At 37.8% G+C, this 27899-nt stretch overlaps 2 protein-coding genes across 2 annotated transcripts in view; one reads left to right on the top strand and one right to left on the bottom strand.

Annotated features, from left to right (window-relative positions):
- Nucleotides 1-3018: 3018 nt before the first annotated feature.
- Nucleotides 3019-18733, bottom strand: tmem263 (transmembrane protein 263). The gene is made up of 3 exons (XM_061924570.2): nt 18523-18733; nt 6310-6378; nt 3019-3731 (listed from the first exon to the last, which is right to left on the bottom strand). Exons 2-3 carry the CDS (start codon nt 6374-6376, stop codon nt 3439-3441), a joined length of 360 nt encoding a protein of 119 aa, XP_061780554.1. The 5' UTR covers nt 6377-6378; nt 18523-18733; the 3' UTR covers nt 3019-3438.
- Nucleotides 18734-24135: 5402 nt separating this feature from the next.
- Nucleotides 24136-27899, top strand: part of LOC133571995 (NAD-dependent protein deacetylase sirtuin-3) — a 38311-nt gene continuing 34547 nt past the window's right edge. Inside the window, exon 1 of the mRNA XM_061924577.2 lies at nt 24136-24325. The gene's annotated coding sequence lies outside the window, so the exon portion shown is untranslated. The remainder of the gene's footprint in view (nt 24326-27899) is intronic.

The raw sequence follows: 27899 nt of genomic DNA, 5'->3' as shown, positions 1-27899 counted from the left end.
TTTTCCGGGAGACTCCCAAAATTCAGCGCCTCTCCCGAAAACCTCCCGGGACAAATATTCTCCCGAAAATCTCCCGATTTTCAGCCGGAGCTGGAGGCCACGCCCCCTCCAGCTCCATGCGACCTGAGTGAGGACAGCCTTTTTTCATGACGGGAGGACAACAGGGCAGAGGTGTGGACTCGAGTCACATGACTTGGACTCGAGTCAGACTCGAGTCATGAATTTGATGACTTTAGACTCGACTTGACAAAATGTAAAAAGACTTGCAACTCGACTTAGACTTTAACATCAATGACTTGTGACTTCACTTGGACTTGAGCCTTTTGAATTGACATGACTTGACATGACTTGCTACTTTCCCCAAAACCCAAAGATGAAAAAGTTATTCGGGAGCGCTCCGTATTTTTCATTGTGTACTTGTCTATCAGCGTTGCGTGTGTCAGCTGGTGTGGTCTCAGTACAACAGCCAATCAAATTAGATCTACTTTGTTTTCATCACACAGCATTCATCCAATCAAATTGCAGGACAACCAACGAAGAAGACATGTCCAAACCACACGCCAGTGAACAAAAAATGATACCTAAAATAATTTTGTTTGGGTATAAAAATTGTGGTCAACACAAAACGGTTTGCAGTATGCAACACATGCGGTTCGAAAATGACTGATGGAGAGGCAACAACTTCCAACTTCGTCCGGCATTTGAAGTTGCACAAAGAACGGTAAGTTTTGAATGTAAGATAACGTTTATTGGCTAAGTAACGTGACTTTTATTTGCTGTGTAGTTAAATCAGAGAGTCTGTAAACTCACTGCTAACGTTATAACGTTATTGCAAACACGGGAATCTGTTGCAGTTCACTACCTTATTCATACTTTTTGTTCAGTGATTTTTTTTAAGCAGGGTTACGTTAGTCAATATATCACACGTAACGTTAGACGGCGGTCAGCAGCACCGCGTATTTTAGCCACCTAAAAAAAGACAAAAATAGTCAAATAAAGGTCAGTTAAAATGTATACTATATTATGAATATGTGTACCGTTTTAGCTAGCTTTCTGACATACTGTTGGTTGTTTACCTCAGTGGTCCCCAACCACCGGGCCGCGGCCCGGTACTGGTCCGTGGATCGATTGGTATCGGGCCGCACAAGAAATAATTTTTTTTTTTTTCTTTTTTTAATTAAATCAACATAAAAAACACAAGATACACTTACAAGTAGTGCACCAACCCAAAACAACTCTCTCCCCCCTTTTGTTCTGGGCATTGAACATGAAGACTCTTCCTTCACTGTTCCGAGTGGCCATGAGAGTCTTGGCAGTGCCTGCCTCCAGTGCTCCAGTGGAGCGAGTTTTCAGCCATGGTGGCATCATACTACGCCCCCATCGTGCACAAATGACTGACAGACTCTTGGCTAATTTGGTCTTTTGTAAATGCAATGCAGCATAGGGCCCTGACATATAAAAAGTACAACTTTTTTGTTATGTTCACGTATATGTCATGTTTTTTCAATGTTAACACTTTTGTACAAATAAGTACATTTGCACTTTATTTTTCAATGTGTTTGTTCTGTAAAGGAATGAGTTAATGTTTAAAATGACTGGTTAATAGTGCTATTATAAAGTGCAATGTCAGCACAATTTTCTTTCCTGCAATTTAAAATGCACTTGTTTTAATAAATAAATACAGCGTTTGAAAAGCATACACAATCTGTGTTAATATATTAGTCTGTGGTTAAAAGGACTTGAAAGGACTCGAAACTCAAAATGCGGGACTTAGGACTTGACTTGAGACTTTCCAGTCTTGACTTTGGACTTGACTCGGGGCTTGCCTGTCTTGACTCGGGACTTGACTCGGACTTGAGGGCAAAGACTTGAGACTTACTTGTGACTTGCAAAACAATGACTTGGTCCCACCTCTGCAACAGGGTGACGAAGAACTAAATCATCCAGACTACAGATAAATTGTATTATTATGTTTATCTTACCTAAAAATAAATATATATATATTAATTTAAAAAAAAATTAAAAATGTTTTACTATATTTTGCTAAAAACATCAAAATTAATCATATTTTTATTTGTATTTTTTCTGACTCCTTATTACACTCAGCCATAGAATTATACATTAAAATAAACTTATTTGAAATAATTAATTTTAAATGATCATAATAATTCATTTAAAATATTTAATTATTAAAATAATTGCTTGTTTATCAACAACTGTAACATTTTATTCATTACATTTTGAAGCTCTCAGAAGCCAAGTTATGTTATATTCCTTAATATTTATTTATGCAAGTTTGAAGTATAAATTATCTAAACACAGTTTTGTTTGCATATTTTCAGGACGTATATATATATATATATATATATGTGAAATACTTGACTTGGTGAATTCTAGCTGTCAATATACTCCTCCCCTCTTAACCACGCCCCCCACCCCCACACCTCCCGAAATTGGAGGTCTCAAGGTTGGCAAGTATGACTATATGATTTGCCTGAAAAGCTGGACAGGACAAAAAAAAAAAAAAAAAAAAGATTTAACAGTTAGGTTCAGATTTAACATTTAGTGCCCACATTTAGATTTAGATTTGAGATTTATATGTAACATTTAACGCTCACATTTAGATTCAGATTTGATATTTAGATGTAACATTTAGCGCTCACATTTAGATTTAAATCAAATATTTAACATTTACATATAATATTTAGAGCGATCATTTAATTTAAACCTAAATGTAATGAAAATAAACTAAATATGAGAAAATGTAGTTAAATGTGGGATTGATATCTGCTAGGAACGTTTACAAACCAGGAGGGCAGACGGACGTTGAGGGTCTCTACTGAGTGATGGCGGCTGATTGCGTTTGTTGATCAATTCTTCACAGAAATGCAACCGCTAGTCTGGAAGAAGGTTTCCAAGATGTGGACTGTGCAGTTCTTTGGAGGAGACGCGACTAGATCATGGGACAAGACAATACGCACCATAACGAGGATACAACTTGGAAGTCCCACACCATACTTGATTTGACAATTTATTAAATTGCCAACATGACAAGTCAGCTTCCAAAATGCCATACAATGCTTTCGTTGTGTGGCGTTGAAAAGCAGCAACATGGTAGTGAGACATGTAACAGGTTGCATATCCTACTCTGGCCACTAGAGGTCGCCCACACGCACTGACATACTGTATAGGCGGGGGAATGTACTGTACTGACCTGCTCAGTCATGATTGTCCAGCTGCTGAGATTCAAGGTTTGCTGGTGCAGTGAAATCACCTTTATTTGGACCACTTCACACCTACGGTGAAAAGAAATGTGTTTTCCTTTCACAGCAAACAAAGTCTTTCCTCGCTCTTATTTTGCACTTGATGATTGGGAGTAAACACACAAGGGACAGAACCCACACCGAAACAGATTTGAGTCTTGTGTGTAAGGTGCCCTCAGTCGGACTTGTCCTTCTTTTTGCCTCCTCCCATGGGAACTTTGCTGGCCATGGCGGAGCCCACGGCCGTCACGCCGCCGGCGACGGCGCACACTCCTCCCTTGACCAGGCCCACGCCGGCCGCGGGCACGGCGGCCACCGAGCAGACGGCCGTCTTTGTGAGGTCCAGGCTCTTCCCGCCGATCCAGGCCACGCCGCCCACGGTCGCTCCTAAAGCCCCCTTGGTGGCGCCGTACAAGCCCCCTGCCAACCTGCCCAGCATGCCCGTCTGAGGGTGCTCTTTGAGGGTGTCTGGTGGGAAGCCATAAACGTGACATGTGACTTCAATGTTACAAAGAAAACCTTTGCCCTGAAACTGTTTAACTTGTGGTCTGTGTACCACCAGCCAGTTTACAACTTAAAGGGGAACTGCACTTCAATGCCTACATGTCTTTCACTTTTGTGTGTATTCTGAATCATGAAGAAACAATAGCAAGAGGCAGCTAACAATGCAGGTAATGGGGATTCGGTCTATTCTGCCTACAGAACGCTCTAAACAAAACCTCCATCAAGGTTTTATATATACACACTGCAAGTATATATATAATGTAGTAACAGACACCTTCATAACAATATGTAATATGTACAATATACACACTGCAAGTATATATACAATGTAGTAACAGACACCTTCATAACAATATGTAATATGTACAATATACACACTGCAAGTATATATACAATGTAGTAACAGACACCTTCATAACAATATGTAATATGTACAATATACACACTGCAAGTATATATATAATGTAGTAAGACACCTTCATAACAATATGTAATATGTACAATATACACACTGTAAGTGTATATATATACTGTATATGTATATATATATATATATATATATATATATATATATATATATATATATATAAAATGTAGTAACAGACACCTTCATAACAATATATAAAATATACACACTGCAATTATACATATAATGTAGTAACAGACACCTTCATAACAATATGTAATATTTACAATTTACAAACTAAGTATATATATATATAATGTAGTAACAGACACCTTCATAACAATATGTAATATGTACAATATACACACTGCAAGTATATATATAATGTAGTAACAGACACCTTCATAACAATATGTAATATGTACAATATACACACTGCAAGTATATATACAATGTAGTAACAGACACCTTCATAACAATATGTAATATGTACAATATACACACTGCAAGTATATATACAATGTAGTAACAGACACCTTCATAACAATATGTAATATGTACAATATACACACTGCAAGTATATATATAATGTAGTAAGACACCTTCATAACAATATGTAATATGTACAATATACACACTGTAAGTGTATATATAAATATACTGTATATGTATATATATATATATATATATATATATATATATATATATATATAAAATGTAGTAACAGACACCTTCATAACAATATATAAAATATACACACTGCAATTATACGTATAATGTAGTAACAGACACCTTCATAACAATATGTAATATTTACAATTTACAAACTAGGTATATATATATATAATGTAGTAACAGACACCTTCATAACAATATGTAATATGTACAATATACACACTGCAAGTATATATAATGTAGTAAGACACCTTCATAACAATATGTAATATGTACAATATACACACTGTAAGTGTATATATATATATATATATATATATATATATATATATATATATATATATATATATAAATAATGTAGTAACAGACACCTTCATAACAATATGTAATATGTACAATTTACAAACTAAGTATATATATATAATGTAGTAACAGACACCTTCATAACAATATGTAATATGTACAATATACACACTGCAAGTATATATATAATGTAGTAACAGACACCTTCATAACAATATGTAATATGTACAATATACACACTGTAAGTGTATATATATATATATATATATATATATATATATATATATATATATAAAATGTAGTAACAGACACCTTCATAACAATATGTAAAATATACACACTGCAATTATACATATAATGTAGTAACAGACACCTTCATAACAATATGTAATATGTACAATTTACAACCTAAGTATATATATATATAATGTAGTAACAGACACCTTCATAACAATATGTAATATGTACAATATACACACTGCAAGTATATATATAATGTAGTAAGACACCTTCATAACAATATGTAATATGTACAATATACACACTGCAAGTATATATACAATGTAGTAAGACACCTTCATAACAATATGTAATATGTACAATATACACACTGCAAGTATATATATAATGTAGTAAGACACCTTCATAACAATATGTAATATGTACAATGAGCATTCCTCAACTATGTCAGTCTTTTTTGCCACTTGTGCCAGCTTTTTTGAAACATGTTGCAGGCATCAAATTCCAAAATGAGCTAATATTTGCAAAAAATAAAGTTTACCTGTTAAATATCTCGTCTTTGCAGTCTATTCAATTGAATATAAGTTGAAAAGGATTTGCAAATCATTGTATTCTCTTTTTATTTACCATTTACACAACGTGACAACTTCACTGCTTTTGGGGTTTGTACATCTGCTGGAAAAGCGTGACTGATTTTTTTTACATTTTACAATCCTCCATAGTTACGGGAGATTCTTCTTTAAAAATATTTTAATTTATTGCTGTGCGGTGAGAAAGCAAGGAAAAACATGTTTATTAACACATTACCATTCTGTAATAGAAAACACGGTCTTACATTAATCTTATAATAAGGCTGAAAAAAAATAAGCAGCCATGAGAAGAAGGAGGGAAAAAAACAAAGTCAAATATTTCACGGACCTGAATCCACTGGGTCATCACTGAGGTTAGCAGGTGTGACCTCAAGCACCTGCTCAGCCTGACTCATCTCTGGGGGAATAAAAGAGAGCATTACTACACCAACATATATAAAAAAGCCACAAATTGCATGTTTTGTGTATCCAAATAGAAAGTTTGTGTGTAGGTTTCACATGGACAAAAAGTACAAGGACTGGCGACGGGCATAATATTCTACAGAGAGCTTGGAATTTGTTTGCTGAAGTATCCCACAATGCATTGCCGGCAGCCATATTGGTAGGCTTGGAGTCATTGTTTACAATAGTGCTACACGTGGTAGTCAGTGGAAAATAACATTGCACCGGCTTTGGTGCGACGGAGAAGTATCGTGAGAAGTCCCTTAGTCGTTACAATTAGATGTGAGGATTGATACCAGATTGACAGTCTGGGCGGAGGAGGGATCACAACATCTTCCCAGATGTTTCATAACCGGACTTGGGGAATTACACCATGTTTCAACACGGCCCCATTTTAAACTTTGAAACACATGATCCGTTTTTCAACTTATATTCAATTGAATAAACTGCAAAGACAAGATACTTAACGTTTGAACTGGAAAATGTTATTTTTTGCAAGTATTAGCTCACTTAAAATTTGATGCCTGCCACATGGTTCAAAAAAGCTGGCACAAGTGGCAAAAAAGAGTGAGAAAGTTGAGGAATGCTCATCAAACTGTTATGTTTGTTGTCTTCTCCCTGCCTTCTCTATTGGTTTTTCAGTTTTTTCCACAGTCTTTTGTCCCCAACGAGGCACACCTGCTGCTAATCACCTCCTGGTAGCATTTAAGCGCGTCTCCACCAGCTGGTCCCTGCCGGTTATTGTTCCTGAACTCCGCTCTGACATGTGCTACCTTGATTCTGCTTCCCTGGTATGTTGCCTTCGCATATTTCTGTAATATTGACCTCGTTGTGTTTTTGTTTTTCCTAGCCACCTTGTTTTGAGAGGACTAGTTTTTGCCACGCTGTGTGCGTCCTGACCTTTGCTCCGCCAACCTCTGAAAGAGACTACTTTTGTTATATTTCCCATGGTGTGCACTTTTGCCCCATCACCCTTAGTTACCATTTTGGACTTATTAAATATTTTCATTTGTTATCGATTCCCTTGCCTCCATTCTCTGCATCCCGGGGTCCACCCTTGAACTCTATCTTAACACAAACACTTATTTGGAACATCCCACAGGTGAACAGGCTAATTGGGAACAGGTGGGTGCCATGATTGGGTATAAAAGCAGCTTCCATGAAATGCACAAACAAGGACGGGGCGAGGGGTCACCACTTTGTCAACAAATGCGTGAGAAAATTGTTTAAGAACAACATTTCTCAACCAGCTATTGCAAGGAATTTAGGGATTTCACCATCTAAGGTCCGTAATATCATCAAAAGGTTCAGAGAATCTGGAGAAATCACCGCACGTAACATTGAATGCCTGTGACCTTCTATCCCTCAGGCGGTATTGCATCAAAAACCGACATCAGTGTGTAAAGGATATCACCACATGGGCTCAGTTACACTTCAGAAAACCACTGTTTGTAACTACAGTTGGTCGCTACATCTGTAAGTGCAAGTTAAAACTCTACTATGCAAAGCCAAAGCGATTTATCAACAACACCCAGAAACGCCGCAGGCTTCGCTGGGCCCGAGCTCATCTAAGATGGACTGATGCAAAGTGTAAAAGTGTTCTGTGGTCTGACGAGTCTACATTTCGAATTGTTTTTGGAAACTGTGGACGTTGTGTCCTGCGGACCAAAGAGGAAAATAACAATCCAGATTGTTCTAGGCGCAAAGTTTAAAAGCCAGCATGTTTGATGGTATGGGGGTGTATTAGTGCCCAAGGCATGGGTAACTTACACATCTGTGAAGGCACCATTAATGCTGAAAGGTACATACAGGTTTTGGAGCAACATATGTTGCCATCCAAGCAACGTTATCATGGACGCCCCTGCTTATTTCAGCAGGACAATGCCAAGCCCCATTCTGCACATGTTACAACAGCATGGCTTCATGGTAAAAGAGTGCAGGTACTAGACTGGCCTGCCTGTAGTCCAGACCTGTCTCCCATTGAAAATGTGTGGCGCAATATGAAGCCTAAAATAGCACAACTTAAGCTGTACATCAAGCAAGAATAGGAAATAATTCCACTTCAAAAATGTGTCTCCTCAGTTCCCAAACCTTTACTGAGTGTTGTTAAAAGGAAAGGCCATGTAACACAATGGTAAAAATGCCCCTATGACAACTTTTTTGCCATTAAATTCTAACTTAATGATTACTTGCAAAAAAAAAGAAGTTGTTTCTCAGTATGAACATTAAATATCTTGTCTTTGCAGTCTATTCAATTGAATATAAGTTGAAAAGGATTAGCAAATTCTGTTTTTATTTACCATTTACACAACGTGCCAATGTCACTGGTTTTGTACATACATTATTATTGCGACTCTCTCTTTGGATTGTGCACGTTGTTGAACACAGTGTAGACAATAAATATCAGTTTAACAAGACAGTAGCAACATTAAGTAGCGTTTGTTTTGGGGCGTGCTGCTCCAAAAACTAGGCAGACCTGTTCCCTACCGGGCGTGGACACACACGTTAATCAAACAACAAATATTCAACATGACCTGTTACTTGCAATGTGGTCGTAAAAAAACTAGGAGCGTGTCGTCCGAGTCACATAATATCTACCGGCTGTTCTCATCACAAATTAATGCAAGGCATACTTGGTCAACACCCACACCAAACTACAATGACAAACACATTTCGGGAGAACATCCGCACCGTAACACAACATAAACACAACAGAACAAATACCCAGAAGCCCTTGCAGTACTAACTCTTCTGGGACGCAACAATATAAACACCCCCCCCCCCCCCCCCCCGCGCTATCCCCTACCCCCACCCCCTCATATTCTCTCTCAGGGAGAGCATGTCCCAAATTCCAAGCTGCTGTTTGGATGGATGGATGGATGGATGGATGGATGGATGGATGGATGGATAGATAGATAGATAGATAGATCTTTATTGATTCCTTCAGGAGAGTTCCCTCAGGAAAATTAAAAATTCCAGCAGCAGTGTACAGAACTGAGATCGAATTTAAAAAGTAAAAAGTAAATAATGGGGGTATAAATGGAAACAGAATAGAAAAATATTACAATAAGAATAAAAATTAAAAAGCAACAATGACAATGAAAATATAACAGTAAAATAAGAATATAACAAGAGAAACAAGGCAATAGTGACCATGTTATGAAAAAGTATTGCACTGTTATTGTTTTGAGGCATGTTAAAAAAAATAATGCACTTTGTGACTTCAATAATAAATATGGCAGTGCCATGTTGGCATTTTTTTTCCATAACTTGAGTTGATTTATTTTGAAAAACCTTGTTACATTGTTTAATGCATCCAGCGGGGCATCACAACAAAATTAGGCATAATAATGTGTTAATTCCACGACTGTATGTATCGGTATCGGTTGATATCGGTATCGGTAATTAAGAGTTGGACAATATCGGAATATCGGATATCTCTAGTTCTTACTTATATCTGTCAGTAAACTCGCCATGAAAGCGCTAAAACATACCGGTGTAGTGACTTTACATTATTCACCCAAGCAACTTTAGTTATTAGAGAGTTCCGGTCGGACGGTTTTTCACGGGACACATTTCCGGCGTTGGTGTTGTTCCCGGATGAGGAGATGCTGCTCCGTTTTTGATTGAAGTAAAGTCTGAATGTCATTAAAACAGTTAACACCATCTTTTAACACTTCTTCCACTCCTGTCCTTGCACGCTACACCGCTACAACAAAGATGACGGGGAGAAGACGCTGTCGAAGGTGAGCCACGTAAATAAGACCCGCCCACAAAACGGCGCATCCGGGAAGAGACTGTCAGAAAGCGGCTTGAAGATGATCTGAGCCGCACCGTAACACAACATAAACACAACAGAACAAATACCCAGAATCCCTTGCAGCACTAACTCCTCCAGGACGCTACAATATAAACCCCCCCCCCCACCTCAAGTCTCTCAGCATGTCGCAAATTCCAAGCTGCTGTTTTGAGGCATGTTAAAAAAAAAAAAAATGCACTTTGTGACTTCAATAATAAATATGGCACTTTTTTCCATAACTTGAGTTGATTTATTTTGGAAAACCTTTTTACATTGTTTAATGCATCCAGCGGGGCATCACAACAAAATTAGGCATAATAATGTGTTAATTCCACGACTGTATATATCGGTATCGGTAATTAAGAGTTGGACAATATCGGAATATCGGATATCGGCAAAAAGGCCATTATCAGACATCTCTAGTTCTTACTTATATCTGTCAGTAAACTCGCCAAGAAAGAGCTAAAACATACCGGTATAGTGAGTTTACATTATTCACCCAAGCAACTTTAGTTATTAGAGAGTTCTGGTCGGACGTTTTTTCACGGGACACATTTCCGGCGTTGGTGTTGTTCCCGGATGAGGAGATGCTGCTCCTTTATTGATTGAAGTAAAGTCTGAATGTCAGTTAACACCATCTTTTGACACTTCTTCCACTCCCGTCCTTGCACGCTACACCGCTACAACAAAGATGACGGGGAGAAGACGCTGTCGAAGGTGAGCCATGTAAATAAGACCCGCCCACAAAACGGCGCATCCGGAAGAGACTGTCAGAAAGCGGCTTGAAGATGATCTGATCCGCACCGTAACACAACAGAAACACAACAGAACAAATACCCAGAATCCCTTGCAGCACTAACTCCTCCGAGACGCTACAATATACACCCCCCCTGCTACCCCCTACCCCCACCTCAAGTCTCTCAGCATGTCCCAAATTCCAAGCTGCTGTTTTGAGGCATGTTAAAAAAAATAAATGCACTTTGTGACTTCAATAATAAATATGGCACTTTTTTCCATAACTTGAGTTGATTTATTTTGGGAAAACCTTTTTACACTGTTTAATGCATCCAGCGGGGCATCACAACAAAATTAGGCACAATAATGTGTTAATTCCACGACTGTATATATCGGTATCGGTTGGTATCGGTAATTAAGAGTTGGACAATATCGGAATATCGGCAAAAAAGCCATTATCGGACATCTCTAGTTCTTACTTATATCTGTCAGTAAACTCGCCATGAAAGCGCTAAAACATACCGGTGTAGTGAGTTTACATTATTCACCCACGCAACTTTAGTTATTAGAGATAATAAGATGATCTGATCCGCACCGTAACACAACATAAACACAACAGAACAAATACCCAGAATCCCTTGCAGCACTAACTCCTCCGGGACGCTACAATATAAACCCCCCCCCCACCCAAGTCTCTCAGCATGTCCCAAATTCCAAGCTGCTGTTTTGAGGCATGTTAAAAAAAAAAAAAATGCACTTTGTGACTTCAATAATAAATATGGCACTTTTTTCCATAACTTGAGTTGATTTATTTTGGGAAAACCTTTTTACATTGTTTAATGCATCCAGCGGAGCATCACAACAAAATTAGGCACAATAATGTGTTAATTCCACGACTGTATATATCGGTATCGGTAATTAAGAGTTGGACAATATCGGATATCGGCAAAAAAGCCATTATTAGACATCTCTAGTTCTTACTTATATCTGTCAGTAAACTCGCCAAGAAAGAGCTAAAACATACCGGTATAGTGACTTTACATTATTCACCCACGCAACTTTAGTTATTAGAGAGTTCCGGTCGGACGTTTTTTCACGGGACACATTTCCGGCGTTGGTGTTGTTCCCGAATGAGGAGATGCTGCTCCGTTATTGATTGAAATAAAGTCTGAATGTCATTAAAACAGTTAACACCATCTTTTGACACTTCTTCCACTCCCGTCCTTGCACGCTACACCGCTACAACAAAGATGACGGGGAGAAGACGCTGTCGAAGATGAGCCACGTAAATAAGACCCGCCCACAAAACGGCGCATCCGGGAAGAGACTGTCAGAAAGCGGCTTGAAGATGATCTGATCCGCACCGTAACACAACATAAACACAACAGAACAAATACCCAGAACCCCTTGCAGCACTAACTCTTCCGGGACACTACAATATAAACCCCCCCCCCCACCTCAAGTCTCTCAGCATGTCCCAAATTCCAAGCTGCTGTTTTGAGGCATGTTAAAAAAAATAAATGCACTTTGTGACTTCAATAATAAATATGGCACTTTTTTCCATAACTTGAGTTGATTTATTTTGGGAAAACCTTGTTACATTGTTTAATGCATCCAGCGGGGCATCAAAACAAAATTAGGCACAATAATGTGTTAATTCCACGACTGTATATATCGGTATCGGTAATTAAGAGTTGGACAATATCGGAATATCGGATATCGGCAAAAAAGCCATTATCAGACATCTCTAGTTCTTACTTATATCTGTCAGTAAACTCGCCATGAAAGCGCTAAAACATACCGGTGTAGTGACTTTACAATATTCACCCAAGCAACTTTAGTTATTAGAGAGTTCCGGTCGGACGGTTTTTCACGGGACACATTTCCGGCGTTGGTGTTGTTCCCGGATGAGGAGATGCTGCTCCGTTTTTGATTGAAGTAAAGTCTGAATGTCATTAAAACAGTTAACACCTTCTTTTGACACTTCTTCCACTCCTGTCCTTGCACGCTACACCGCTACAACAAAGATGACGGGGAGAAGACGCTGTCAAAGGTGAGCCAAGTAAATAAGACCCGCCCACAAAACGGCGCATCCGGGAAGAGACTGTCAGAAAGTGGCTTGAAGATGATCTGATCCGCACCGTAACACAACATAAACACAACAGAACAAATACCCAGAATCCCTTTGCAGCACTAACTCTTCCGGGACGCTACAATATACACCCCCCCTGAAATCCCCTACCCCCACCTCAAGTCTCTCAGCATGTCCCAAATTCCAAGCTGCTGTTTTGAGGCATGTTAAAAAAAATAAATGCACTTTGTGACTTCAATAATAAATATGGCACTTTTTTCCATAACTTGAGTTGATTTATTTTGGGAAAACCTTTTTACATTGTTTAATGCATCCAGCGGGGCATCACAACAAAATTAGGCACAATAATGTAATAATTCCACGACTGTATATATCGGTATCGGTAATTAAGAGTTGGACAATATCGGAATATCGGATATCGGCAAAAAAGCCATTATCAGACATCTCTAGTTCTTACTTATATCTGTCAGTAAACTCGCCAAGAAAGAGCTAAAACATACCGGTATAGTGAGTACACATTATTCACCCAAGCAACTTTAGTTATTAGAGAGTTCTGGTCGGACGTTTTTTCACGTGACACATTTCTGGCGTTGGTGTTGTTCCCGAATGAGGAGATTCTGCTCCGTTATTAATTGAAGTAAAGTCTGAATGTCATTAAAACAGTTAACACCATCTTTTGACACTTCTTCCACACCCGTCCTTGCACGCTACACCGCTACAACAAAGATGAGGGGGAGAAGACGCTGTTGAAGATGAGCCACGCAAATAAAACGACGCATCCGGAAGAGACTGTCAGAAAGCGGCTTGAAGATGATCTGATCCGCACCGTAACACAACAGAAACACAACAGAACAAATACCCAGAATCCCTTGCAGCACTAACTCCTCCGGGACGCTACAATATAAACCCCCCGCTATCCCCTACCCCCACCTCAAGTCTCTCAGCATGTCCCAAATTCCAAGCTGCTGTTTTGAGGCATGTTAAAAAAAAATGCACTTTGTGACTTCAATAATAAATATGGCACTTTTTTCCATAACTTGAGTTGATTTATTTTGGGAAAACCTTTTTACACTGTTTAATGCATCCAGCGGGGCATCACAACAAAATTAGACACAATAATGTGTTAATTCCACGACTGTATATATCGGTATCGGTAATTAAGAGTTGGACAATATCGGAATATCGGATATCGGCAAAAAAGCCATTATCAGACATCTCTAGTTCTTACTTATATCTGTCAGTAAACTCGCCAAGAAAAAGCTAAAACATACTGGTATAGTGAGTTTACATTATTCACCCAAGCAACTTTAGTTATTAGAGAGTTCTGGTCCGACGTTTTTTCACGGGACATATTTCTGGCGTTGGTGTTGTTCCCGAATGAGGAGATTCTGCTCCGTTATTGATTGAAGTAAAGTCTGAATGTCAGTTAACACCATCTTTTGACACTTCTTCCACTCCTGTCCTTGCACACTACACCGCTACAACAAAGATGACGGGGAGAAGACGCTGTCGAAGATGAGCCACGCAAATAAAACGACGCATCCGGAAGAGACTGTCAGAAAGCGGCTTGAAGATGATCTGATCCGCACCGTAACACAACATAAACACAACAGAACAAATACCCAGAACCCCTTGCAGCACTAACTCCTCCGGGACGCTACAATATAAACCCCCTCGCTACCTCCTACCCCCACCTCAAGTCTCTCAGCATGTCCCAAATTCCAAGCTGCTGTTTTGAGGCATGTTAAAAAAAATAAATGCACTTTGTGACTTCAATAATAAATATGGCACTTTTTTCCATAACTTGAGTTGATTTATTTTGGGAAAACCTTTTTACACTGTTTAATGCATCCAGCGGGGCATCACAACAAAATTAGGCACAATAATGTGTTAATTCCACGACTGTATATATCGGTATCGGTAATAAAGAGTTGGACAATATCGGAATATCGGATATCGGCAAAAAAGCCATTATCGGACATCTCTAGTTCTTACTTATATCTGTCAGTAAACTCGCCAAGAAAAAGCTAAAACATACTGGTATAGTGAGTTTACATTATTCACCCAAGCAACTTTAGTTATTAGAGAGTTCTGGTCCGACGTTTTTTCACGGGACACATTTCTGGCGTTGGTGTTGTTCCCGAATGAGGAGATTCTGCTCCGTTATTAATTGAAGTAAAGTCTGAATGTCAGTTAACACCATCTTTTGACACTTCTTCCACTCCCGTCCTTGCACGCTACACCGCTACAACAAAGATGACGGGGAGAAGACGCTGTCGAAGGTGAGCCACGTAAATAAGACCCGCCCACAAAACGGCACATCCGGAAAAGACTGTCAGAAAGCGGCTTGAAGATGATCTGATCCGCACCGTAACACAACATAAACACAACAGAACAAATACCCAGAATCCCTTGCAGCACTAACTCCTCCGGGACGCTACAATATAACCCCCCCCCCACCTCAAGTCTCTCAGCATGTCCCAAATTCCAAGCTGCTGTTTTGAGGCATGTTAAAAAAAAAAAAGCACTTTGTGACTTCAATAATAAATATGGCACTTTTTTCCATAACTTGAGTTGATTTATTTTGGGAAAACCTTTTTACACTGTTTAATGCATCCAGCGGGGCATCACAACAAAATTAGGCACAATAATGTGTTAATTCCACGACTGTATGTATCGGTATCGGTAATTAAGAGTTGGACAATATCGGATATCGGCAAAAAAGCCATTATCAGACATCTCTAGTTCTTACTTATATCTGTCAGTAAACTCGCCAAGAAAGAGCTAAAACATACCGCTATAGTGAGTTTACATTATTCACCCAAGCAACTTTAGTTATTAGAGAGTTCCGGTCGGACGTTTTTTCACGGGACACATTTCCGGCGTTGGTGTTGTTCCCGAATGAGGAGATGCTGCTCCGTTATTGATTGAAATAAAGTCTGAATGTCATTAAAACAGTTAACACCATCTTTTGACACTTCTTCCACTCCCGTCCTTGCACGCTACACCGCTACAACAAAGATGACGGGGAGAAGACGCTGTTGAAGATGAGCCACGCAAATAAAACGGCGCATCCGGAAGAGACTGTCAGAAAGCGGCTTGAAGATGATCTGATCCGCACCGTAACACAACATAAACACAACAGAACAAATACCCAGAATCCCTTGCAGCACTAACTCCTCCGGGACGCTACAATATACACCCCCCCTGCTACCCCCTACCCCCACCTCAAGTCTCTCAGCATGTCCCAAATTCCAAGCTGCTGTTTTGAGGCATGTTAAAAAAAAAAAAATGCACTTTGTGACTTCAATAATAAATATGGCACTTTTTTCCATAACTTGAGTTGATTTATTTTGGGAAAACCTTTTTACACTGTTTAATGCATCCAGCGGGGCATCACAACAAAATTAGGCACAATAATGTGTTAATTCCACGACTGTATATATCGGTATCGGTAATTAAGAGTTGGACAATATCGGAATATCGGATATCGGCAAAAAAGCCATTATCAGACATCTCTAGTTCTTACTTATATCTGTCAGTAAACTCGCCAAGAAAAAGCTAAAACATACCGGTGTAGTGAGTTTACATTATTCACCCAAGCAACTTTAGTTATTAGAGAGTTCTGGTCGGACGTTTTTTCACGGGACACATTTCTGGCGTTGGTGTTGTTCCCGGATGAGGAGATTCTGCTCCGTTATTGATTGAAGTAAAGTCTGAATGTCAGTTAACACCATCTTTTGACACTTCTTCCACTCCCGTCCTTGCACGCTACACCGCTACAACAAAGATGACGGGGAGAAGACGCTGTCGAAGGTGAGCCACGTAAATAAGACCCGCCCACTAAACGGCGCATCCGGAAGAGACTGTCAGAAAGCGGCTTGAAGATGATCTGATCCGCACCGTAACACAACAGAACAAATACCCAGAATCCCTTGCAGCACTAACTCCCCCGGGACGCTACAATATACACCCCCCCCTGCTACCCCCTACCCCCACCTAAAGTCTCTCAGCATGTCCCAAATTCCAAGCTGCTGTTTTGAGGCATGTTAAAAAAAATAAATGCACTTTGTGACTTCAATAATAAATATGGCACTTTTTTCCATAACTTGAGTTGATTTATTTTGGGAAAACCTTTTTACATTGTTTAATGCATCCAGCGGGGCATCACAACAAAATTAGGCACAATAATGTGTTAATTCCACCACTGTATATATCGGTATCGGTAATTAAGAGTTGGACAATATCGGAATATCGGATATCGGCAAAAAAGCCATTATCAGACATCTCTAGTTCTTACTTATATCTGTCAGTAAACTCGCCAAGAAAAAGCTAAAACATACCGTTATAGTGAGTTTACATTATTCACCCAAGCAACTTTAGTTATTAGAGAGTTCTGGTTGGACGGTTTTTCACGGGACACATTTCTGGCGTTGGTGTTGTTCCCGGATGAGGAGATTCTGCTCCGTTATTGATTGAAGTAAAGTCTGAATGTCAGTTAACACCATCTTTTGACACTTCTTCCACTCCCGTCCTTGCACGCTACACCGCTACAACAAAGATGACGGGGAGGAGACGCTGTCGAAGGTGAGCCACGTAAATAAGACCCGCCCACAAAACGGCGCATCCGGAAGAGACTGTCAGAAAGCGGCTTGAAGATGATCTGATCCGCACCGTAACACAACATAAACACAACAGAACAAATACCCAGAATCCCTTTGCAGCACTAACTCTTCCGGGACGCTCTCAGCATGTCCCAAATTCCAAGCTGCTGTTTTGAGGCATGTTAAAAAAAATAAATGCACTTTGTGACTTCAATAATAAATATGGCACTTTTTTTCCATAACTTGAGTTGATTTATTTTGGGAAAACCTTTTTACACTGTTTAATGCATCCAGCGGGGCATCACAACAAAATTAGGCACAATAATGTGTTAATTCCACGACTGTATATATCGGTATCGGTAATTAAGAGTTGGACAATATCGGAATATCGGTAAAAAAAAAAAATCATCATTATCATATCAACTTAAGCTAGCGAAGCTAACTTATAACTTCTATGCGTACGACCGAAACATATTGCATTATATATATATATATATATATATATATATATATATATATATATATATATATATATATATACTTAAATGTATTAAGACGGAATATAAACATATTGTGGTTATGGTGCCTTTACAAGCTAATGGTGGAACCTTCTAGAACACACGTCATAACACTGTACGCTAACCCCCCCATATCCGAACTCGATGAATACATTAATTCCGTTTTTGTCAAATTTGTTTACCCGCAACAAAGAAAAATGTGTTCTGACTTATTTTATTTAAAAGACGCAGGGGAAAAAAGTGTGAAACTCATGTGAGTGTCAGCGGTTGACATGGCGGACATCCTGCGCGTCAACTAAGTTCAGACAAGAACTGCTTACCTTCTTCTCTCTTTTTTTTATTTTTTATTTACCGTGGCGAACCGGAACGCTGAGATGTGATGATAAGAGGGGGAAATATCTGGACGAATGTCAGCGGGAACGGAGGCAGACGACGAAAGTGTTGCCTCCGTCGGTTGTTGTTTTTCCAGCGGACATGATGACTCGCCTCCCCCTCCTCCCTGCGATACACTCACACGCACACTGACTGTTACACACTGCATAAAAATATAATTTAATAATTATAACATTATTATATTTTTATGTATGAACAGTTATAAAAAGCACACACAAAAAAAAAACTGGAAAAAAATACGAGTTCATTCCAATTTGCCTATTGTTGTTGGAACCGGATATGACGTAGGCTCCTATTGTAATCTGTTTCATTTTTTATTTTTTTTAATTGAACAACAAACATTCCCAATGTACGTAAAAGTCAAGGCAATTTCAACATTTTTACACATTAGGTTGAGCAAATTACAACTTTAACAAACCATGTTAAATAAATTATATTTATTATTTTACTTGTTTTTTTGTCTGGTTTTGTATTAGTTTTGAATCATCCCGTGAGGTGTATATTATTTTTTTCGTTCGGTTTGTACTTCATGAAGTTTTGCACTTTTTTTGTGTGTGTTTTTTGTTCGTTTTCATTATATTTGGATGGTTTGTATGCTTGTGAATCTGGGCTATACACATACTTGCCAACCTTGAGACCTCCGATTTCGGGAGGTGGGGGGTGGGGGCGTGGTCGGGGGTGGGGCAGTGCGTGGTTGGGGGCGTGGTTAAGAGGGGAGGAGTATATTGACAGCTAGAATTCACCAAGTCAAGTATTTCATACATATATATATATATATATATATATATATATATATATATATATATATATATATATATATATATATATATATATATATATATATATATATATATCTACATCCTGAAAATATGCAAATAAAACTGTGTTTAAATAATTGATACTTCAAACTTGCATAAATAAATATTAAGGAATATAACATAACTTGGCTTCTGAGAGCCTTTAAAATGTAATGGAAAAAAATGCTAAAGTTGTTGATAAACAAGCAATTATTTTAATAATTAAATATGGTCATTTTAAATGAATTATTATGATAATTTAAAATTAATTATTTCAAATATGTTTATTTTAATGTATAATTCTAATGCCTGGATATAATAAGGAGTCAGAAAAAATACAAATGAAAATACAATTAATTTTGATGTTTTTAGCTAAATATAGTAAAAATGTATTTCGTTTTTTTTTGTTTTTTTTAAATAATAAATATATTTATTTTTAGGTAAGATAAACATAATAATACAATGTATCTCTTGTCTGGATGATTTAGTTCTTGTCACCCTGTTGTCCTCCCATGCGGCCCTCATTCAGGGCCGCACTCCAGCTCCGGCTGAAAATCGGGAGATTTTCGGGAGAAAATTTGTCCCGGGAGGTTTTCGGGAGAGGCGCTGAATTTCGGGAGTCTCCCGGAAAATCCGGGAGTGTTGGCAAGTATGTATACATTAACTACTTATTATGTTGAAAGGGGCAGGAAATATAAGATTTTCTTCATCCTGTTCCTTCTCAAGCAAAAATTGGACCTATTTATTCAACATCGACATTTTTTATCGAGTGACCCAAATATGTTTCTTTTTTTCGATCATCCAAAAGCAAAGCTTCTCAATTATTTTCTGTTGCGCCTCCCTGAGGAAAAAGAAAACACTTGCCGCCCCCAACTCTGTGCCGCGACTATAAATAGTATCGTTTGTCTGTAAAATTGTTATAAGTACACCTCTGCATAACATTGTATCATTGACATAAAAAATAAATATATTTATACATACTGTGTATATGTAATCCTCTCTCTAATAATATACAGAACTATAACAAAGAATAACTTTATTATGGGCCTGCTGAACCCCCACATATGTTATACCGTCGGAAAGGTCTCGTTCGGGCTGATGGGCGTGATTTAAGTTGGGATCATTTCGTCTTTTTAGCGAACAACAAACATTCCCAATGTGCGTAAAAGTCAAGGCAATTTCAACATATTCAACAATTTTACACATTAGGTTGAGCAAATTACAACTTTAACGAAACATGTTAAATAAATTATATTTATTATTTTACTTGTTTTTTGTCTGGTTTTGTATTTGTTTTGTATCATCCCGTGAGGTGTATATTATTTTTTGTGTTCGGTTTGTACTTCATGAAGTTTTGCACTTTTTTTGGGTGTTTTTTGTTTGTTTTCATTATATTTGGATTAGGGCTGCAACAACTAATCGATGACATCGATTATAAAAATAGTTGGCGATTAATTTAATTCGCATGCGCAGAGGCTACTTATTTATTTTTTATTTTTTTTTACAAACCTTTGTTTATAAACTGCAACATTTACAAACAGCTGAGAAACAATAATCAAAATAAGTATGGTGCCAGTATGCTGTTTTTTCTTCTTCAAAAAAATACTGGAAAGGATAGAAATGTAGTTTGTCTCTTTTATCCAAAATATTAATCAAAGTAATAATCGACAGATTAATCGATTATCAAATTAGTTGTTAGTTGAAGCCCTAATTTGGATGTATTTGTTTGGTTTCTATGCTTGTGAATCCATTAACGATTTATTATGTTGAAGGGGGCAGGAAATATAAGATTTTCTTCATCCTGTTCCTTCTCAAGCATAGATGTGTAAATATGTGTTTTGTTGTTTAAGGTTTAATTGTCTATTGATCAAAAATGCACATCAATGAAGGAGATGAATAAAAATGAAATGAAACGGCAAGGAAAGAAGATAAAAGCAAATGCAAATAGAGTATTAAAAATGAAACAATATGATAAAATACAAAATTCAAAAAGACGACAAAAAAAAGGCTAACTAAATCACTTTTTTTTCCCAATAAAGATGTAAATTTAAGGGCTTTTGTACTTTTAACCATTTTCCAAAATTTAATTGATAATTTTAAATCACTTTTTTTTCCAATAAAGATATCAATTTAAGGGTTTTTGTACTTTTAACAATTTTCCAAAATGTAATTGATCATTTAAAATCACTTTTTGTATTTTCAGTTCCGTCAATAATCCAAATTTGGAGCACAGCATCATAGTTTTCACAGCTTTTTGGTTGTTAGAGGTAGAAAGCGTTTTAAAGTACAATACAAATTATTTTTTAAAGGGCACAAAAAACAGGTCGGGTATTGAGAAACTTACATTTGTGAATATAAAACTTAGCCAATAGTATAAAGAGGTTGCAAAGGTAAAATTCCTTTAAAAAAATGTTTTCATTGTGTAAATCCAAATAGCACATCTTTAAAACAAAGCACCAATTTGTCATGAATATTGTCCAGGATGAAACGACACATGCCCACTGTAATCTGTTTCAATTCAATCAATCAATCAATGTTTATTTATATAGCCCTAAATCTCAAAGGGCTAAACAAGCCACAACGACGTCCTCGGTTCAGATCCCACATAATAAAATACAAAATAACAAAGATCGTTTGAATTTGATGACGTGTTCAGATGTTTTTTGTCACCATTTACTCCCTTTACATGTTCACTGTAATAGCAAACAGTAGCAGGAGGAATAATAATAATAATAATAATAATAATAATGCTGGAGGAAAAACTACACCACGATATCCCATGTTTTGGCATTTTCTTACATTTTTTTACATTTTCTTGGATGATTAGATTTTCATTGTCGAGGTGAGGGTAAATACATGTTTAAATATGGAATAATGCCATAAGTACTCATTTTGGAACATGCAGCTTTGTTTTCATTTCCGGTTGGGAAGCACAAGCACTACACCACGTGATCCCACGTTTTGGCATTTTCTTACCTTCTTTTTTTTTTGCATTTTCTTCGATTATTAAACTTACATTGTCGAGGTGAGGGTAACTAAATGTTTAAAAATACGGAATAATATCATAAATACAAATTTTGGAACATGCAGCTGTGTCTTGTTATTTTCATTTCCGGTTGGGAAACGGAAACACTACACCACGTGATCCCACGTTTTGGCATTTTCTTACAATTTTTTTGCATTTTATTTGATGATTTGACTTTCACTGTCGAGGTGAGGGTGAATAAATGTTTCAATACGGAATAATACCATAAATACTAATTTTGGAACATGCAGCGTTGTCTTTATTTTCATTTCCGGTTGGCAAACGGAAACACTACACCACGTGATCCCAATGTTTTGGCATTTTCTTACCCTTTTTCTGCATTTTATTGGATAATTTGACTTTCATTGTCGATGTGAGGGTAACTAAATGTTTAAAAATACGGAATAATACCATAAATACTAATTTTGGAACATGCAGCTGAGTCTATTAATTTCATTTCTTGTTGGGAAGCGGAAACACTACACCACGTGATCCCACGTTTTGGCATTTTCTTACCTTTTTTTGCATTTTCTTCAATTATTAGACTTTCATTGTCGAGGTGAGGGTAACTAAATGTTTAAAAATACGGAATAATACCATAAATACTAATTTTGGAACATGCAGCTGTGTCTGTTATTTTCATTTCCACGTGATCCCACGTTTTGGCATTTTCTTACCTTTTTTTTGCATTTTATTCGATTATTAGACTTTCATTGTCGAGGTGAGGGTAAACAAATGTTTCAATACGGAATAATACCATAAATACTAATTTTGGAACATGCAGCTGTGTCTGTTATTTTCATTTCCGGTTGGGAAACGGAAACACTACACCACGTGATCCCACGTTTTGGCATTTTCTTACCTTTTTTTTTGCATTTTATTCGATTATTAGACTTTCATTGTCGAGGTGAGGGTAAACAAATGTTTCAATACGGAATAATACCATAAATACTAATTTTGGAACATGCAGCTTTGTCTTTATTTTCATTTCCGGTTGGCAAACGGAAACACTACACCACAATGTTTTGGCATTTTCTTACATTTTTTTGCATATTCTTCGATAATTAGACTTTCATTGTCGAGGTGAGGGTAAATAAATGTTTCAATACGGAATAATACCATAAATACTAATTTGGGAACATGCAGCATTGTCTGTTATTTTCATTTCCGGTTGGGAAACGGAAACACTACACCACGTGATCCCAATGTTTTGGCATTTTCTTAAATTTTTTTGTATATTCTTCGATAATTAGACTTTCATTGTCGAGGTGAGGGTAAATAAATGTTTCAATACGGAATAATACCATAAATACTAATTTTGGAACATGCAGCTTTGTCTTTATTTTCATTTGCGGTTGGGATTACGGAAACACTACACCACGTGATCCCACGTTTTGGCATTTTCTTACCTTTTTTTTTTTGCATTTTCTTGGATGATTAGACTTTCATTGTCGAGGAGAGGGTAAATAAATGTTTCAATACGGAATAATACCATAAATACTAATTTTGGAACATGCAGCTTTGTCTTTATTTTCATTTCCGGTTGGGAAACGGAAACACTACACCACGTGATCCCAATGTTTTGGCATTTTCTTACCCTTTTTCTGCATTTTATTGGATAATTTGACTTTAATTGTCGAGGTGAGGGTGAATAAATGTTTAAATACGGAATAATACCATAAATACTAATTTTGGAACAAAAGTTGTGTCTGTTATTTTCATTTCCGTTTGGGAAACGGAAACACTTCACAACGTGACGCAACCCCTCCTTTTTCCCGCCTGTGTTTGTAATGGCTTGATTAGTGCAACACAATGACAGTTATTGGCTTCCTACTTTTTATAAGTCGTCGCGGGTCATTTTACTTGATTTTTTATTTTTAAAATCCATCAATCCTGATCAACACGTCGTCGCCGTCTGCTCAGCTCTGTGGAGACAACAGGTAGCTACACCTTGACCGTGTTTGACTTGTTTTGTCCACCGCAACTGTAAACTTTATTTACACACCGCAACTGTAAACTTTATTTACACCGACACTGTAGCGAAGGCAACAATCGGCGTGTATCTTTTTAAAGAGACATTTAATTGCTGTCACTACAACGACGCCAAACAGAGAGTCTTCCTAATAAAACAATGACTGGTTGCTAGACAGTTAAAAAAAAAAAAAAAGTCAATATGTTTGAATGTTAGGCAGCTCTCCGAAGTCTCATCAACTTGCAATGACTGGCGGATTACAGCAGAGGGCGCTCTAACCCTTGTGGAACCCAAGAAAGCCTTATTTGGTCAGCGAGTTAGTAAACAAAAAAAAATATATATATATTTAAAAAATTAAACTAAGCAGAAATAAATACTTCAAAACACTTAGGTTGACAAATTATGATAATGCAATTATAAACAGCTTATGTTCGATAAGAAATTAACACTTTAAATATATTGCAAAAATATGTCACATCTTATTTTCTGTAATGGTTTCACGTCACTTGTTTTATTTTTATTTTTTTAATTTTACAAATTCATCTCATTAAGACGGGGTTGGTCTCATATTTTGAAGATTTTCACACTGAAGGTCTGAATTTTTTAATGTAAAAACATAATCAAACGCACAATATATATATAAAAATAAATAAATTGAACCTATTTATTTAACATCTACATTTTATATCGAGTGACCCAAATATGTTTCTTATTTTCGATCATCCAAAAGCAAAGCTTCTCAATTATTTTCTGTTGCGCCTCCCTGAGGAAAAAGATAAACACTTCACGCCGCCCCCAACTCTCTGCCGCGACTATAAATAGTATCATTTGTCTGTAAAATTGTCGTAAGTACACCTCTGCATAACATTGTATCATTGACATAAAAGATGAATATATATACTGTACATATCTATTTCTCTCTCTCTAATAATATACAGAACTATAACAAAGAATAACTTTATTATGGGCCTTCTGCAATGCCATGCAGCAGGCCCATATTATCATTGCTCATACTTCAAACATTATTATTCTTGTTCTGCACGTTTCTTTTACGTCTACTACGAGACGAACCGACCAACACACCCCCACATATGTTATACTGTCGGAAAGGTCCTGTTTGCGCCGATGGCAGAAATCTGGGAACATTTCGTGTTACCATGGCAACGCTATTCACAAACCAAAAAAAAAATGGGCCAATTGAATGGGTATGCGCAGCTTTTTGTGTAATACGAGACAAACCGGCCAACGAACCCCCACATATGTTATACCATCGGAAAGGTCTCGTTCGGTCTGATGGGCGTGATTTAAGTTGGGAACATTTCGTGTTACCGTGGCGACGCTATTCACGACTGAACAAAAAAATGGGCCAATTGAATGGGTACGCCTATTTTGTCTAATACGAGACGAACCGGCCAACGAACCCCCACGTACGTTATACCGTCGGAAAGGTCTCGTTCGCGCCGATGGGCGTATTTTAAGTTGGGAACATTTCGTGTTACCATGGCGACGCTATTCACAATAAACAAAAAAAGTCACGTATAAACCAAAAAAATGGGCCAATTGAATGGGTATGCCTATTTTGTCTAATGCGAGACGAACCGGATAGCGAACCCCCACATATGTTATACCGTCGGAAAGGTCTTGTTCGCGCCGATGGCCGTGTTTTAAGTTGGGAACATTTCGTGTTACCATGGCGACGCTATTCACGACTAAACAAAAAAAAAATGGGCCAATTGAATGGGTACGCCTATTTTGTCTAATACGAGACGAACCGGCCAACGAACCCCCACATATGTTATACCGTCGGAAAGGTCTCGGTCGCGCCAATGGGCGTATTTTATGTTGGGAACATTTCGTGTTACCATGGCGACACTATTCACAATAAACAAAAAAAAGTCACGAATAAACCAAAAAAATGGGCCAATTGAATGGGTACGCCTATTTTGTCTAATGCGAGACGAACCGGCCAGCGAGCCCCCACATATGTTATACCATCGGAAAGGTCTTGTTCGCGCCGATGGGCGTATTTTAAGTTGGGAACATTTCGTGTTTATTAACGAATAAACAAAAAAAAATGGGCCAATTGAATGGGTACGCCTATTTTGTCTAATACGAGACAAACCGGCCAACGAACCCCCACATATGTTATACCAACGGAAAGGTCTTGTTCGCGCCGATGGGCATATTTTTAGTTGGGAACATTTCGTGTTTATTCACGAATAAACCCCAAAAATGGGCCAATTGAATGGGTACGCCTATTTTGTCTAATACGAGACAACCCGGCCAACGAACCCCCACATATGTTATACCAACGGAAAGGTCTTGTTCGCGCCGTTGGGCGTATTTTTAGTTGGGAACATTTCGTGTTTATTCACGAATAAACCCAAAAAATGGGCCAATTGAATGGGTACGCCTATTTTGTCTAATACGAGACAAACCGGCCAACAAACCCCCACATATGTTATACCATCGGAAAGGTCTTGTTCGCGCCGATGGGCGTATTTTAAGTTGGGAACATTTCGTGTTTATTAACGAATAAACAAAAAAAATGGGCCAATTGAATTGGTACTGTTGCGTTTTGGACCAGTTGTTCCTCCCAGGGAATTCAAGTCACAAGTCGCTCCCAAGCTTTTTACGACACTTAAAGCTGAGTTGAAAAACCACCAGAGACAGAATAGGTATTTTGTAATATATTTGCAAAGCTTTGCAGATATACATTACAGAGACGGCATAGAACATTCGGCTCGCCCCGCTAAGATGGTCTGTCTTCCGAAACACCCTCTCCCCCCTTAAGTCCCTGGCCGTCCTGTCTCTCTAGACAAAACAAATGCTTATTATCGCTCCTTCTTACATTCCAAAGCCTCAAGGTTAACACACACAGTTTACTTGCAGACAGAGCAGCAAGAGAAGAAATGAAAAACACGAGCTGTTTTCAAATATGACTATGAAATAAAAGAAGTGACATTTAAATTCGGATATATGTAAATATCTGCCTCCGACAGTACGCCTATTTTGTCTAATACGAGACAAACCGGTCAACGAACCCCCACATATGTTATACCAACGGAAAGGTCTTGTTCGCGCCGATGGGCGTATTTTTAGTTGGGAACATTTCGTGTTTATTCAGGAATAAACAAAAAATAGGCCAATTGAATGGGTACGCACCTTTTTATAATGGCAAATATTTAAACATGCTACTGTTTTAGGATAGCTCCGTGGCTCGTTTTTGTACAGTTTCACCTAAAACTCACGGATTCAGACACTCGCCACCATCTAATAAGTACGGCGGCTTCCGGCGACCCCCAGCCAGAAGTCCAAGGCACAGATAGCAGGCCCATCAACATTTTCTAGTTAACATTGTTTTTCCATCAATTTGCCTGAAATGAGAAAAAAAAAAGCATTCTTAAACTCAACATTTTTCGAGCGACTTGAACCATCCGATACTGAAACATACAATTAAATAAAGAGGAAGTGAGGATTAATGGCTACAATTAGCACGTTTTACAGTGCACAACTTTTTGAGTAGGACTGTCCTAAAGTAA

This window comes from Nerophis lumbriciformis, linkage group LG29 (genome assembly GCF_033978685.3).
Source record: "Nerophis lumbriciformis linkage group LG29, RoL_Nlum_v2.1, whole genome shotgun sequence".
Taxonomy (NCBI): domain Eukaryota; kingdom Metazoa; phylum Chordata; class Actinopteri; order Syngnathiformes; family Syngnathidae; genus Nerophis; species Nerophis lumbriciformis.
This window is presented reverse-complemented; position numbering and strand designations above follow the sequence as displayed.